Source organism: Tachyglossus aculeatus, chromosome 13, assembly GCF_015852505.1.
Source record: "Tachyglossus aculeatus isolate mTacAcu1 chromosome 13, mTacAcu1.pri, whole genome shotgun sequence".
Classification (NCBI taxonomy): Eukaryota; Metazoa; Chordata; class Mammalia; order Monotremata; family Tachyglossidae; genus Tachyglossus; species Tachyglossus aculeatus.
Genome location: NC_052078.1, coordinates 18,007,571 through 18,022,830, shown reverse-complemented (window position 1 = coordinate 18,022,830; position 15,260 = coordinate 18,007,571). Strand labels below are relative to the sequence as shown.

The window sequence follows — 15,260 nt, the reverse complement described above, 5'->3', positions numbered from 1 at the left end:
CTGAAATTGAATGTAATATCGGGTGACCATCGACAGACCTCACAAATTCTGGACATGAAGATGCACATGACGTCACATGCTACACTGGGCAGGCAGTATAACATGGTGATAGGAGAGATGCCATTTTGTGGGAAATAAGCTCAGATTTGGCCAATTCTCCAGCATTTCTCTAGGAGGTAACCCCACATCACCCCCACTAACTCCAGAGCTGTCGCATTCCCCTCCCAGGTCCACATGAACTCTAGTGCCATGTAGAAGCCATGGAACTAGGTAGCAAACGCAGCCACAGAAAAGGGCTTGGCAATTAAAATTTATAAACAAGGCATAAAAACCCAGTTCTGAATCTGTATCAATAAGGGACGGATCAGCTGTAAACCAGACTGCCACCTTAAAGACCCCAAAATTCTTAAATCCATTTTGGTCTATATTGTAGGGCGCTGGTATCAATCAATCGTATTATTGAGCGCTTACTGTGTGCAGAGCACTGTACTAAGCGCTTGGGAAGTCCAAGTTGGCAATATATAGAGACAGTCCCTACCCAACAGCGGGCTCACAGTCTAAAAGGGGGAGACAGAGAACAAAACCAAACATACTAACAAAATAAAATAAATAGAATAGATATGTACAAGTAAAATAGAGTAATAAATATGTACAAACATATGTACAGGTATATATATGTCATTCATGACCATATACCATATATATGTCATATATATATGGCATGTCATTCTGGGCCCTGGGACTGAGGGGAAGAAGGCGAGGAGGTGGCTCTCCCCCTGACCATTCTACCCAACCGATCCTAGGATTGGGTCCAATACAGAGTCAGCTTTCTTTAAATATTTTGTTCTTCCTCAGCATTACATTAAAATTCAGATGATTCATTATTGTTAGGTTTAACAGCTACAATCCCTCTATTTCCCAAAAGGCATTCATTCATTTGTATTTATTGAGCACTTACTGTGTGCAGAACACTGTACTAAGTGCTTGGGAAGTACAAGCAGGCAACATATAGAGACGGTCCCTACCCAACAAGTGGTTCACAGTCTAGAAGCCACATCCAGAAGTAACTGGTTGACATCATTTTGTTTGAAATGGGCTTCTGTCTGCAATGGACCCCTCACCGTGTTTGCTAATACTTGGTTCCACAATAGCTGAACAGCAAACTAAAGTCAGGACAACAATAGGCCATTGCTCTTTTATTGTACTTGCAACAGGCCCGACCCAGAGTTTGGGATTCCTGTGGAAACATGGTGCCCCCATCTATGGCATCCTGTTTTGTGTGGTGGAGAGTATCGCTTTTTAATATTTTCCTATCCTACTCCTTCACTGTCTACAAGTCTCGTTCTTATTTTGCGCCCCTTCTGACCAGGGCACTAGGAGACAACCAGAATTCAATGCCCAGAAAGTATGGTATCACTTAAAAGCACACGGACAGGTCTGATTTATGGAGAAGACATCACGGAACTGGGAAAGACTGTTAGGTCTTAATAAGCTTCGGCTGGAGGATCTGAAATACCTAAAGCTAGCAGGATATAAAAACACCAGGGGATCTACACAAGATTTAAGTTCATACAATTGCAAGTTTAGTATCTGTAGGTCCAGGCATTATCTGATAGTACACATAAGAGACTATTGAATTATTTTTCATTTTAATGCGAGTTAAGAAATGTGTCTAGTTTGGGCAAAGAAAGCTTAATAACTGCCGCTGCTAGGTAAGGTAAATTTTATCTGGGTAAGCTGACAGGACAAAATGCAAATCTATCTTCCTTGGCATCAGTGCCTCAAAGAAATGATGCTTGAAGGAAGCAGAATGCTAAGCAAGAGGAAGAGGTGGATTTTGGCAGGCTTGTCGCATTTCAGAGGAAACTAGCTTTTAGGAGGCTATGAATGGCACTTCTGGGAAAGAAGCTGGAACAGGACTGGGAACAGTAATTTATCAAACAGCACAAAGGCATATGTGCTGCTTCATTTAATTTGCTGATATCTTGCTAATCACTACACGGGTGGGTCAATGAGAAGTGAAGAGGGTCTGCAGTTGCAGCTTTTTATTTCTTTGAACGAACTGCCACTTACGGAAGCTTTCACGGCCCTCAAACATCAGGGCTTACATTTAGAGCTTTAACAAGAAATAGCCATATGGTCAATAGCTTTAACCATAAATGCAATATGCCCAAAGTAGGTCAAGCACATTTAATCTTACGGGAAAATAAGTTACAAAAGCATCAAGCGTACCTCATTCATGAGCAATCTGAGGTACAGCAGCATTACCTAAAAAGATAACTGAAATAGGGATGCTCTCCTAAATATTAATGGTTAAATGTTTGAAGGAAATAGTTTTCACTAATGAAGAAATTGATAGTGATGATAAATGCATATGCCATTACACGATTAAAAAAAAACATTTTCAGGAGTATTCATGTCCCTTCACTGCCTGCGGAAGAATGCGAAGGATAAGGTAGAAGTTGCATTCGGACCACCCTTAACACTGACACTGAATTAAATTGGGGAGTCAGCCTGTGGAACTAAATATACCATCCACAGAGATCAAAATAACTAGCCACATTATGTACTGCAGTTCAATATACCATAAGCAGTTTATGACATGGAGTCCTAATCATGGCCCCACCAACTGTCTGCTCAGTGACCTTGGGCTGTCGTTTGACTTCTTGGTACCATACTATCTCATCGGCAAAATGGGGATTAAATACCTGTTCTCCCTCCTATTTACGCTGAATATAACTTCATTATCTTCTACTTACCTTTGCCTTTAAAACAATGAATGACATACAGTAAGGGCTTAACCAATACCATGAACAAAGCTCCCCTTTTTCACCTATGCTTTTGTACCTTCCTAATCTATCAGTTGACAAAATTCTCCCCTAAAGGAAATTAATTCTTCCTAAAATGGTCTTCCAGGAGAAGTTGGATAGGAGAGCATAGCTTAAAGTTCTGAAAAAAGTCTGCTTTTCTACATCACGCAACAAAAGAACAGGATACACTCAGTTCTGCCATAATATGTTTCCATTAGTGTTTTGGCTAGACTGTTGTTAGGGAATCAGCAAAGCTTCTTCCAAAAATATGGGACTGTTTGGAATCAGAGTCAGACTAAATGGCAATGTCAAACACCGTAGGGACTACAATATGAGCTTCCCCAAACATGGGGTTTTACAAGAACACAACTCCCATATTACTGGAAAATTGGATGTGAATGTACTTTGTCAGTAAACAAGAGATAAGGATACTAAAAAGACAAAAAGGCTTTTCAATTTGAACTGCTTGAGAGATGATGATAAATTATTCTTCTATTATTCATGTTTCCTCAGAGCATTAAAGACATAAACTTACCAACCAAAACTACGAGTCTGTACTTCTCATTAGTCTGTCGCTGATACGTTGAAACTTCTTCATAAGTTGGGACATCTGCCGTATCATACTGATCGCTCTTCTTGCATTCATACATAGACTTGTTTGTCTTCTTATCTTTTCTACTAAGACGGAAACTTCTTCTAAAACCAGCTGAAATAAAAACAAGTTCTTTCTTTTAAAAAAAGGCCCACTACATACCTAAAAAAAAATAAGTGGAAGGCATTTTATCTTTCATACAGGAAAATTTGAAAGTCAGGTAAGAATTTGTGAGTGTATTTCCTCAAAATTGCACATTCAGCATTAGAAAAGCCAGGACTTTCGGGTCCTAAGTTTATTCCTAGGTGGTAAATTGGGCACTTTTGGAAGGGCGTCATCTCATTAGAACCATTATGGGACTATAAGTATCCTCATATTTACGCGCTATTTCCTTGATGGTCTTAGAATTGATGTGCCCCCCCCCAAAGGACCTAATTTTCTTCCACAAAATTACTTATGAAAAATTGGGGAAATTGGGAAAATTGGGATCGGTAGCCTAAATGAGGTCACCCAGATTACAATACGGCTCAGAAATACCTAGATCTGGATAGGTTTCACATTACTACACAGTTTACATAGAAATTCTGAGGACAGCTGGAGTCATTTTTATTAAGCCTTCCATTCCCAGAACCAGCCCTGAAGACTGAGTCCTACAATTAGGTAAAAATTATACCGCATATACTTCCCTCCCCCATTCTCTGCGGCTTTCCCGGTCCCTAGCACCTTGGACAATGGCTTCTTCCTCTTTCTCCCCTGATTATCTCCCCTCTTCCCTCTCCCATCCTTTGAATGCCTTTGGCCACCCACAGCATCTGCTCTCCCTTTCCTGCACTATAGCCCCATCTCACTGCTCTCTGGGAAGGAGGGAAAGAGAAGGGATGGCATGACTGCGATGGGAGGTGGTCCCACAGCAACAGCTGTTGCTCCCATCCTTCTCTGGTTTGTCTCTGTCCCCCATATTATGGTTGGGGCTGGGTGGGAAGGTGGGGCTACAAGTGGGAAGGAAGAAGCTGCTGTATGTTCGACATATTTGGGTGGAGCTGCTGTCAGATGTGTCATTGGTTTGAGTACGGTGGCTGACATGCCAGAAAAGAAGGCGGCAAAATTCAAGGGATAGGAAACGGACAGGAAAACTGTTGGAAAAGGCCTCAGAGAAGCAGTATGGCCTGGTAGACAGAGGACCTGGGTTCTAATCCTGGCTCTGCTAACTGCCTGCCAGGTGACCTTGGGCCAGTCACGACTTCTCTGTGCCTCCTCACTCGCCTCATTTGTAAAATGGGGATTGAATACCTGTTCTCCCTCATCATCATCATCATCATCATCAATCGTATTTATTGAGCGCTTACTGTGTGCAGAGCACTGTACTAAGCGCTTGGGAAGTACAAGTTGGCAACATATAGAGACAGTCCCTACCCAACAGTGGGCTCACAGTCTAAAAGGGGGACAGAGCCTATGTCCAAACTGACTAACTTGTATCTACCTCAGCACTTAAAACAGTGACTGACACAGAGTAAGCACTTAAATACTGAACTCCCAAGCACTTAAATACTGAACTCCCCCCCACCTTCAAAAAAAAATCATTTAATAAGCCAAAATTGAAGAGACATCTACTGAAAAACATTCATGATGGATCAAGGATTTGACCCAATTCAGCTACAACCCTAAGAAATAGAGTCCTTATGCAGCACATCTTTAGAAGACATATACTTGCCAAGAAACAATATTCATATACCCTTAATCACAAAACCCAAGGCAATACAATGGTTTTTCCCACTAAGATGTGGCTGGACAAGCGTAAGTGAAGGCAAATCTGGCTGGAACACGTTAAAATCCAGGTGAGTTACCTATCTACAGTCTGAGTGGGTGCTTGGCTTTGAAAGGTTGATCAATTCTGAATTCAATAGTTTTAATATTTTTAACTTGCTCTATTCACTTTGGGGTGCAGTATTGAAAATGACAACTAGGGAAAAATTAGTGATGTTATGGATGAGAAGAAAATATTAAGCACTCAGCAATTACTTTGGGCATACAGACTAAAACTGTAGATAAATACAAGGGCAAGAAAGCATGGCAGGAATGAGTCAATTGCTTATATACAGTTCAAATTAAGAGTGAAGAAGAATCAGTTTCTACAGATGATGAAATTAAAAAACACCTAAATGAAAAACTGAACACTCCATTTCTGGCTAATTAAATGATGAATAAACGACAGTTTCATAGGCCACAGAATTTTGCAAGGAAACAACTATAATGCTATCTGGGGTTTTAATGTATCACGGACCACAAAATTTGGAATCCATAATTCCTTAAACACTTTATAACACATATTTTAGTGCTAGTAGAAAAATTATAAAGATGACACCATTATCTCTGTTTTACAGGGAAAACAGTACTAGAAGAAAAAGTCAGTGAAATAATATGAACTAGAATTTCAGGCTCCCAGTTCTCTGCTCTTTCCAGTGGCCTCTACTCATCTCAGAAAAAAAAATACATGAAATTATGTTAATGAATATCAACGTTATCAAAAATTACAACTCAGGAAGGCATGCTATTTCTTTTTCTATCCAACTTCTTGTTTGACAAACTGTATTTTACAGCACGGTTGCTAGGGATGTAAAAACTAGGTAGCAAATTGGAGACAATTTACAAAAGCAATCAAACCACATTCCTTTCACACCTGCTACAGTCATTTTTGGGAGGCAACTAAAGCATGTATTCTTCCACATAAAACTAGATCAAGATGCTATATGTAAACCTCCTGTTTTTTTAATGTAACATGCTATTTAATTATAAACCGTAATAATACTGAAAGCAGTTTGCTCGAAGTCAAAGGTGAAAATAGTAGTACTCAGTACTATACTTACAACATATTTCTTAAGTCTCAAGGCAAAGCCTCCATAATCTATTTATAATAAATACGATTGAAGGGATTTACTGAACCCTTACTGAGAAGCAGCGTGGCTCGGTGGAAAGAGCCCGGGCTTTGGGGTCCGGGGCCATGGGTTCGAATCCCGGCTCCGCCACGTCTGCTGTGTTTGGTTTTGTTCTCTGTCTCCCCCTTTTAGACTGTGAGCCCACTGTTGGGTAGGGACTGTCTCTATATGTTGCCAATTTGTACTTCCCAAGCGCTTAGTACAGTGCTCTGCACATAGTAAGCGCTCAATAAATACGATTGATGATGATGATGATGATATATGCAATACTGAGCCATTAAACTTCTCTAATAAAACCAAATAGGACCATTAAACATAAACATATTCAATCACTAAATTCTGTCAGTTCGACCTTCAAAACATCACTAAAATCCATTTTTTCCTCTCCAAACGGCTACCATGTTAATCAAGGCATTTATCTTATCCTGCTTTGATTGGTCTAACAGCTCCTTTGCTGATCTCCCCGCCTCTCCCCACTCCAGTCCATACTTCACTCTGCTGTCCGGATCATTTTTCTACAACAATGTTCAGTTTGTGTTTCCCCACCCCTGAAGAACCTCCACTGGGTGCCCACCCACCTCCACATCAAACAAAAACTCCTTATCATTGACTTTAAAGTACTCAATCACCTTGCCCGAGCCCACTGTTGGGTAGGGACTGTCTCTATATGTTGCCAATTTGTACTTCCCAAGCGCTTAGTACAGTGCTCTGCACATAGTAAGTGCTCAATAAATACGATTGATGATGATGATGATGAACCCTGGGCTTGGGAGTCAGAGGTCTTGGGTTCTAATCCCAGCTCTGCCACTTATCAGCTGTGTGACTGGGCAAGTCACCTAATTTGTCTTTGCCTCAGTTACCTCATCTGTAAAATGGGGATTAAGACTGTGAGCCCCACGTGGGACAACCTGATTACCTTGTATCTACCCCAGTGCTTAGAACAGTGCTTAGCACATGGTAAGTGATGATGATGGTGGTATTTATTAAGCACTTACTATGTAAAAAGCACTGTTCTAAGCACTGAATGCTTAACAAATACCATAATTATTATTACCTCACCACTCCCCTACTACAACCAAGCCTTCACACCTCACTCCCAACCTACTCACTGTAACTTCAAATCCTTACTGAAGGCACATCTTTTCTAAGACACCTTCCCTGATTAAGCCCTTATTTCCCTTTCTCCCACTCCCTTCCCTGATTTGCTCCCTTTATTCAACCCCCACCACTGCCCTACAACACACACGTACATATATGTAATTTATTTATATTAGTGTTTGTCTCCCCCTCTAGACTGTAAACTCGTTGTGGGCAGGGAATGTGTCTGTTATATTGCATTCAAGCACTTAGTACAGTGCTTTGCACACTGTAAGCGCTCAAGCACAATTCATTGATTAAACAAACATGGAAGAAAGATCTGGGTGTCTCATGATGGGGGAAATTGTCAATTGGTTTTCAGGAGAACTTCAGACTCACAAGAAAAAGATACACAAATAAAACAGGTTTCAGGTTTAAAGGAGATATTTCAGGAAAGGGAACTCATCTGGGATATTGGTCGGTATCATTATCTCAGAATGGGGGTCAATGAAGAACAAGAAATGAAGTTGGGAATGGGAAAAGAAAGAAGTCAGGAAAAGAAAGAAGAAAATGATTTTGCAATATGAAAATGAGAGCATAGAATTTGATGAAAAAGAAACATGAACTCAGGGAAGAACCCTACGGAAGAGAGAAATAAGAAAAATGCTTTAGCAGAAGCACTTGAACAGATTGGAAGACGTCTGAGGATCAGAAAGCCAAACAATCAATTAGACTGGGTTAATTAAAATGTAGATGCAGCACTGGCTCTAGAGGAATAAAATAACATGGAGATCTCTGAGTGGTGAATGAAAATGAGAGAATCAATCAATCAATTAATCGTATTTATTGAGCGCTTACTGTGTGCAGAGCACTGTACTAAGCGCTTGGGAAGTCCAAGTTGGCAACACATAGAGACAGTCCCTACCCAACAGTGGGCTCACAGTCTAAAAAGGGGAGACAGAGAACAAAACCAAACATACTAACAAAATAAAATAAATAGAATAGATATGTACAAGTAAAATAAATAAATAAATAAACAGAGTAATAAATATGTGGTTGGCAACATATAGAGACAGTCCCTACCCAACAGTGGGCTCACAGTCTAAAAGGGGGAGACAGAGAGCAAAACCAAACATACTAACAAAATAAAATAAATAGAATAGATACGTACAAGTAAAATAGAGTAATAAATTTGTGGTTGGCAACATATAGAGACAGTCCCTACCCAACAGTGGGCTCACAGTCTAAAAGGGGGAGACAGAGAACAAAACCAAACATACTAAGAAAATAAAATAAATAGAATCATCATCATCAATCGTATTTATTGAGCGCTTACTGTGTGCAGAGCACTGTACTAAGCGCTTGGGAAGTACAAGTTGGCAACATATAGAGACAGTCCCTACCCAACAGTGGGCTCACAGTCTAAAATAGAATATATATGTACGAGTAAAATAAATAAATAAATAAATAGAGTAATAAATATGTGGTTGGCAACATATAGACAGAGAGAAAGATATGAACTACGAGGTAAGGTGGAGTGTTTTAAGATACAGAAAGGACTTAAGTCAGTTTGAGAGGCATGAAGAGAGAGGCCCATTTAAGGCAGAGCCAAAGAGACTCCATTTAAGGCCAACAACAACAATAATAATAATAGTGGTATTTGTTAAGCGCTTACTGTGTGCCAGGTACTGTACTAAGCGCTGGAGTAAATACATTGAACGCATTCCCTGTCCCACATGGGGCTCAGTTTTCTTCCCCATTTTATAGATGAGGGAACTGAGGCACATAGAAGTTAAGTGACTTGCCCAAGGTCACACTGTAGGCAAGTGGAAGAGCCAGGATTGGAACCCACCCAGTTCCTCTAACTCCCAGGCCCAAGATCGTCACACTAGGCCACACTGCAATAAGATTGCAGTGGAGTCAGGGTGGTGCCAGGCTGGGCTGCAGCAGTCACTGGAACTGGCAGTAGTGTTACAACGGAGCCAAAACAGTCCCCACACTGCTCCTCCAGATCCTTCAACTTCATCTGCCTGGCTAACCCACTCCTGAGCTTTGCTGCTTCTTAACTGGAACTTCGGTCTCATTCAGGAATGATCTGGGGTGAGGCAGTGTGGAGTGGAAGCTGAAGACTAACTGTGGAGTGGAAGCTGAAGACTAACTTCATCCCACTGTGGGATGCACATAAAATGGCTCTGGGTCTGGCTAAGGACGGGGAGTAACCATTTCCTTGGAAAGAAGCAATAAGAGTAATATACACGTGAACTAAGGAACAAAAAAAAAATCCACCTGAAGCACAATTTTAACGTACATGATAAGGAACAGTAAGAGACCAATTTTAAAGGAAAATTTTATGCCCGAGCCTTTCATCCATAGCACATTAAAATTCTACAAAAACACACAGGTCTCTCTTCAATGACTAATAATTTCTCCCTCTTCATCTACTTTCCTGGCTCACAATGAGCATCATCATCATCATCAATCGTATTTATTGAGCGCTTACTGTGTGCAGAGCCACTCTACTAAGTGCTTGGGAAGTCCAAGTTGGCAACATATAGAGACAGTCCCTACCCAACAGTGGGCTCACAGTCTAAAAGGGGGAGACAGAGAACAAAACCAAACATACTAACAAACATAAAATAAATAGAATAGATAGGTACAAGTAAAATAAATAGAGTAATAAATATGTACAAACGTATATACAGGTGCTGTGGGGAAGGGAAGGAGGTAAGATAGGGGGATGGAGAGGGGGACGAGGGGGAGAAGAAGGAAGGGGCTCAGTCTGGGAAGGCCTCCTGGAGGAGGGGAAAGAGCACTAAAAGGATGATCAGTAATTTTAAAATTAAGGCCATAAACCATTATCTCTTTTTGTTTTAATGCTCTTGGGCTGTTGAAAGCAGTCTCAAAAATATTTTAAATAATTGTGGTATTTGTTAAGCGCTTACTATGTGCCAAGCACTGTTCTAAGCGCTGGGGTAGATACAAGGTAATCAGGTTGTCCCACGTGGGGTTCACAGTCTTAATCCCCATTTTCCAGATGAGGGAACTGAGGCACAGAGCAGTGAAGTGACTTGCCCAAAGTCACACAGCTGACAAGTGGCAGAGCCGGGATTAGAACCCTAAAACAGTTTTAAATGTTTGAAAAACAATCCATGACCCCTTTCGTTCTGTCCCCACCCCACCTCCCAGTCAGAAGATCTGTCTCCAAAGGCTACACATGCAGTGTGCACACAAGAACAGAAGGAGTTTTTGAAGTATGAGGTCCTAGAAGTGAACCAATCATTTTCAGGAGCTGGATATGAAGAAACAGTTATGGAAAATGATATCACTGCTTATGTAGGAGAAATTGGAGGAGAAAAAGGAAACATCAATATTGCATGCAGTATGTGAGGTCAACACTGAAACATTAGGAGTCAATTAGAGCTAAAGAAAAATGAACTCAGATCATTCCTTACATGATAAAATTTGGAATACCCAGATTGTTGAGTTACATATCTCCCATCTTCCAAAAACGCAAGTGGTAATACTTATTCATCATTCAGGTTAAGTGGATGATACACTTATTCTCCCTTTCTAGTGCCCTGCTTTCCCTTTCTTTCCTCCCCATTCTCCTCCTGCTGCTTCCCTCCTCTCCCCCTCAATCCCTATGTGCCTCCTTTTGCTGACTACTGTCCCTGTACATTATCATGCATGTTTTCATGTGGGTTTCTTGCATGAATCGCAATATACTGTGGGAGTGGGAAGGGGACTTAGGGCATTTTGAGCTGCTTGGCCAGAGTGTCAGGAGCCCTAAGGTGTATGTTGTCTTCCACCATCCCTGAGGTGAGGCTGGGCTTTCCAGGAAGCCATGAAGGGAGGCAGGGTGGTCTGTACGCTTAAATATTTTTTCTTTAGCTTGAAATTATTGGTTGCCCAGAAGGAAGGATTTTTTAACCCTTCAATAAAAACAAGTGGTTTATCCTTTAATAATGTGATGTTAGCTTCAATAAAGGATAGATGTTTTATGATAAAGCCAATTATCCAAACTAATTGGCCCATGGTTAGTATAATTTTTAAATGGGTGTAAAATGTTTAGACTTACCACTCAGAGAGGACTGAGCACAATCTTGTTGGCTTATCTGAACTAATCTTGGTTATCCAATTATTTTTTCTAATCATCCAAACTAATCTCAATTTACATAACCAACTCTTCACCAGCTAGGGTTCACCTAATCACCTTTCTATTATAGGCGACAACCATGAAGACATGCACCTGGTAGGTTAATTTACATTAATTCGCATTAAGAGTTGCGATTCCAATGGAGGTTTATCTACCAGTTTAGTACCTGTTTGAAATTTGTATCTCTAGCTAAGTGATCTCAAGATAATTAATAATGATTTTTGCCTTGAATATATCTCTGACGCCAGTGACACTGCGCTCTTCAGTGAGAGAAGTTTAAAAATTGGGAGTTACATATACTTTCAGAGAAAATATGAAGTAAGCTCTTTAAGATAAACCTGACCACACAACCGAAGAACCACATAAAAGCACTGCATCTGCAGTAACAAATTCTTAGCGGCATTTAGCTTTGGGAAAGGAAGGTAACAAGTTTAGAGCAAAAATAAAGTTTTACTTTGAATGTATCTTAACTTCTATTTTTCTCACATTTTTGCAATTTATAATTGGCTCGAGATTTTTAAGCACCGTTATTTTTCCATAGTGCTTACCCACAGCTGCTAGAGATTTTCTGGGAGATATATATATATGCACTATATATATATTTTAGAGAATGGTACGTTTACTTTATTACAATAGGGAAGTGATATTACAGTTCAAGTACAGCTGCGGATCAGCTCCATTAAACGCAGTCAGACATCAGAAGCTTCCCCTTGTCCTAAAGTGTTTTTCCATGAGGAATAATTCATAATAAATAATAATTACTTCCATGGACTTTAATCCAGTTGCATAACGTTTTTGGTGACTAAGCTAACTAAACTTTGACACTGAAAGGGTGGAGAGAAGAGAGGAATTACATCACATCGAGTTAATTTCTTTAATTACTTGAAATTAGGGGCAAAAGTATAGCTCGTTTTCAAGGCAAACAGTGCTGGAACCTTAGGCTAAGGGAATCTGGGGGAAGTACAAAAAGGCACGTCAAGTGGGCTTTAGCCAAAAAGAGATGGCGTGAGGATGAAAGCAAGCAGATTCACTAAGAGTAGTAAAAGCCATTCTGACATGATCCTTTAAAACAAATTAAAACGTTGAAAAGATGTCATTAGATGTTTAGTTATTTTAATTAAGGTCTGAACTATAGGAGGAGCATCACAAGACACTCAGACATTTAACAGATATGGGTCCAGAAGAACAGGTTTTTATTAGTTATTATTTTCACTATAAAATGAGAAGTAGCTAAAATCCTTTTAAAAGGGAAAATGAAACTGATCAATCTGACTTACTATTTTCACTCCAAAACATCTGGTAGAGTTTTTTCCAGGAAATTATTTTACCTTCATATACATGCATTTCCAAATAAAGAACCTGAGTTTTAGGTTTGTTAGTCTGAAAATATTCTGTAGGGAAGTGAAGGACTTTCAATAAGAGAATGAACACAATTGTTTTAAAGTCAAGACATACAGTAGGATGGAAGACGTATCAGTTTGTTCTTTCCTTTCTGCAGAAAAGATTTTCATACACAGATAGATTCTGCATCTTTCCAATGACTAGTCAAATTGTTTCAAGAAATTTCATAAATATAATTGTGAGATTAAATAATCAATTTCTAGCATTAATTTAATAATTTGGCTTATTCAAATTTTTAAGTACTGTAGTATGCCTAAAAAGCATACAATTTTCATAAAACTTCCAATCATAAATGGATATTTATAAACCTTTAAAATAAAGGATTAGCATTGTCTTTTTCCTCTGTAAGATATCCAGATTCTATTGTGATTTAAAATACATTTCTGAAAAGCTGCCAAGATCTGAGGAAGCTGAAAATTATGAATATTTTCAAATTTCCATCTACATTGTTTTTCAGAACGAGACTGCCACTGTAATTAATCCAGAACTGTTGCTGAAATGCTAAGTAAAAAATTGCTTTACTCATCTCGAAAATCATTTGGTAATTTTTTTCAAGGATTTAGGATTCCTCTGTCCAAATGTTCATTTTAGCAAAGTCAAAATAAATGCAAAAATTCCATTAACTATGAAATTTAACCATGAAGTTTTCCACTTAGAAATGTAAACACTAATCAATCAGGATATTAGCAAAAAATATCTTAAACAGCTTCTGAAATTACAATGAAATGCTACTTCTGAATATGGTGGAACAGTGAAAATTCAAATTTCCATTCAAATAACTTATAACTTGTGAAAAGTAACATTAGATATGGAAATAAAACATGGTAAAATTATCATTATACAAAACTGGGTGAGCAATGAAAATGTGCTGTTTGAACAACCTGGGGTGTTTAAATACTATATTGTTAAAAAAAGCTTTTTAAATATGTACAACCGCAAAACTCATTAAAGCAGGGAAGAAATTTTAAGATCAACTACAGCAGAAAAAAAGACAGATCTGGAAAAGATGGTTGCAATCTTGAAATTGAATGAGAAAAGTGTGAACTGTGCAAGTCACACAGATCGGCAGAAGGTAAGTTTGCAACGGAATACATAATGCAAAATATAAAGAAAGAACACTCAAAAGGGATATAAAATTTTGAACAATAACTTCTCATGCACATGATGATTTCATGTACATGAGATGAAATCTACTGAACAACTCAATTTATAGGCCACTCCGGAATGTAACATGTTCAAGAAATAAAGAACAGCCACGAACTATGATGGAAAATGTAGAGAACAAATGTTCAAATGCCACAAAAACCTCTAAATCTTATAACACTTCTTTAACTAGTAAAAGCAGAAACTCAAGGAGACTAATAAAAGTGAAGACCTGACAATAGAGCAAACTGAATCTTTTGAAAGTAAAGGTTGATATCCTAAATGAAACCACTAACAATCATTTAACAGCACTGCATCAGCTCATAACATACAAAAACTTAGGGCAGACCCAAAACAGCCAATGAAGAAGCTCTTTTCTACTCAACATCTTTGAAAATACAGTAATCTTAAAATTTTGTAAAAATGAAAAATAAAATGAATAATACCTTTCCAAAGGAAAAAGGGAAAGAATTGGAGGTAAATTTTTATAATGGTGATCCCTTAAGGGAATGGAAGTTTTTTTTCTGTATAACTCAAAATGTGCCAAAAAACGACTAGTCTTATTGTTGCAGGAAAAATTCCAGGTGTTATTTCAGGCACGTTGGAATGATACTGATACAAGTATTTTCGATCAAGTGCCTGTATTTTGGTGAAAACATTTCTCCACATTTGTCTGTGAATTTTTTTTTGTTAATATGGTCTGTACTAGGGCTTAGAACAGTGCTTGGCACATAGTAAGAGCTTAATAAATGCCATCATTATTATTACTAGGGTAACCAAAAGTTCTTTAGAGAAGTGATAAAACTATTTGTAAAAATCAGATAAGTACTACAACTCCCAGGTGATTTATTAAGCAATTTAGTTTGCAGATTTTGATGGACTAACTATGAAATAAAACCACCTCTAAAAACAGAAAAGGGAAATAAAACAGTATGCGGATATTAGAGGGGAAAACAATCTTGGAGGGTGAGGTAGAAGAATTAGAATATTTGAAATCAATACCCATTTGTTGTTATTCTGCGGGTAAATGTGATTGGATGAGAAAAAGTTGCAAATTTATAGGCAAAGATCAACATATGTATTCATCTACCAGTCAGGGACAATTGAAAATTCAAGGCTGAGTAATTGGTATCATTGGCCAACAGCTA

At 38.8% G+C, this 15,260-nt stretch overlaps 1 protein-coding gene across 2 annotated transcripts in view; it reads right to left on the bottom strand.

Moving 5' to 3' along the window:
* MPP7 (membrane palmitoylated protein 7) overlaps positions 1 to 15,260 on the bottom strand; it is a 248,633-nt gene that overhangs the window by 23,472 nt on the left and 209,901 nt on the right. For both annotated transcript variants that reach the window (XM_038755705.1, XM_038755706.1), the window contains one exon: positions 3,346 to 3,516. In XM_038755705.1, coding sequence (XP_038611633.1) covers positions 3,346 to 3,516 — 171 coding nt within the window. The remainder of the gene's footprint in view (positions 1 to 3,345; positions 3,517 to 15,260) is intronic.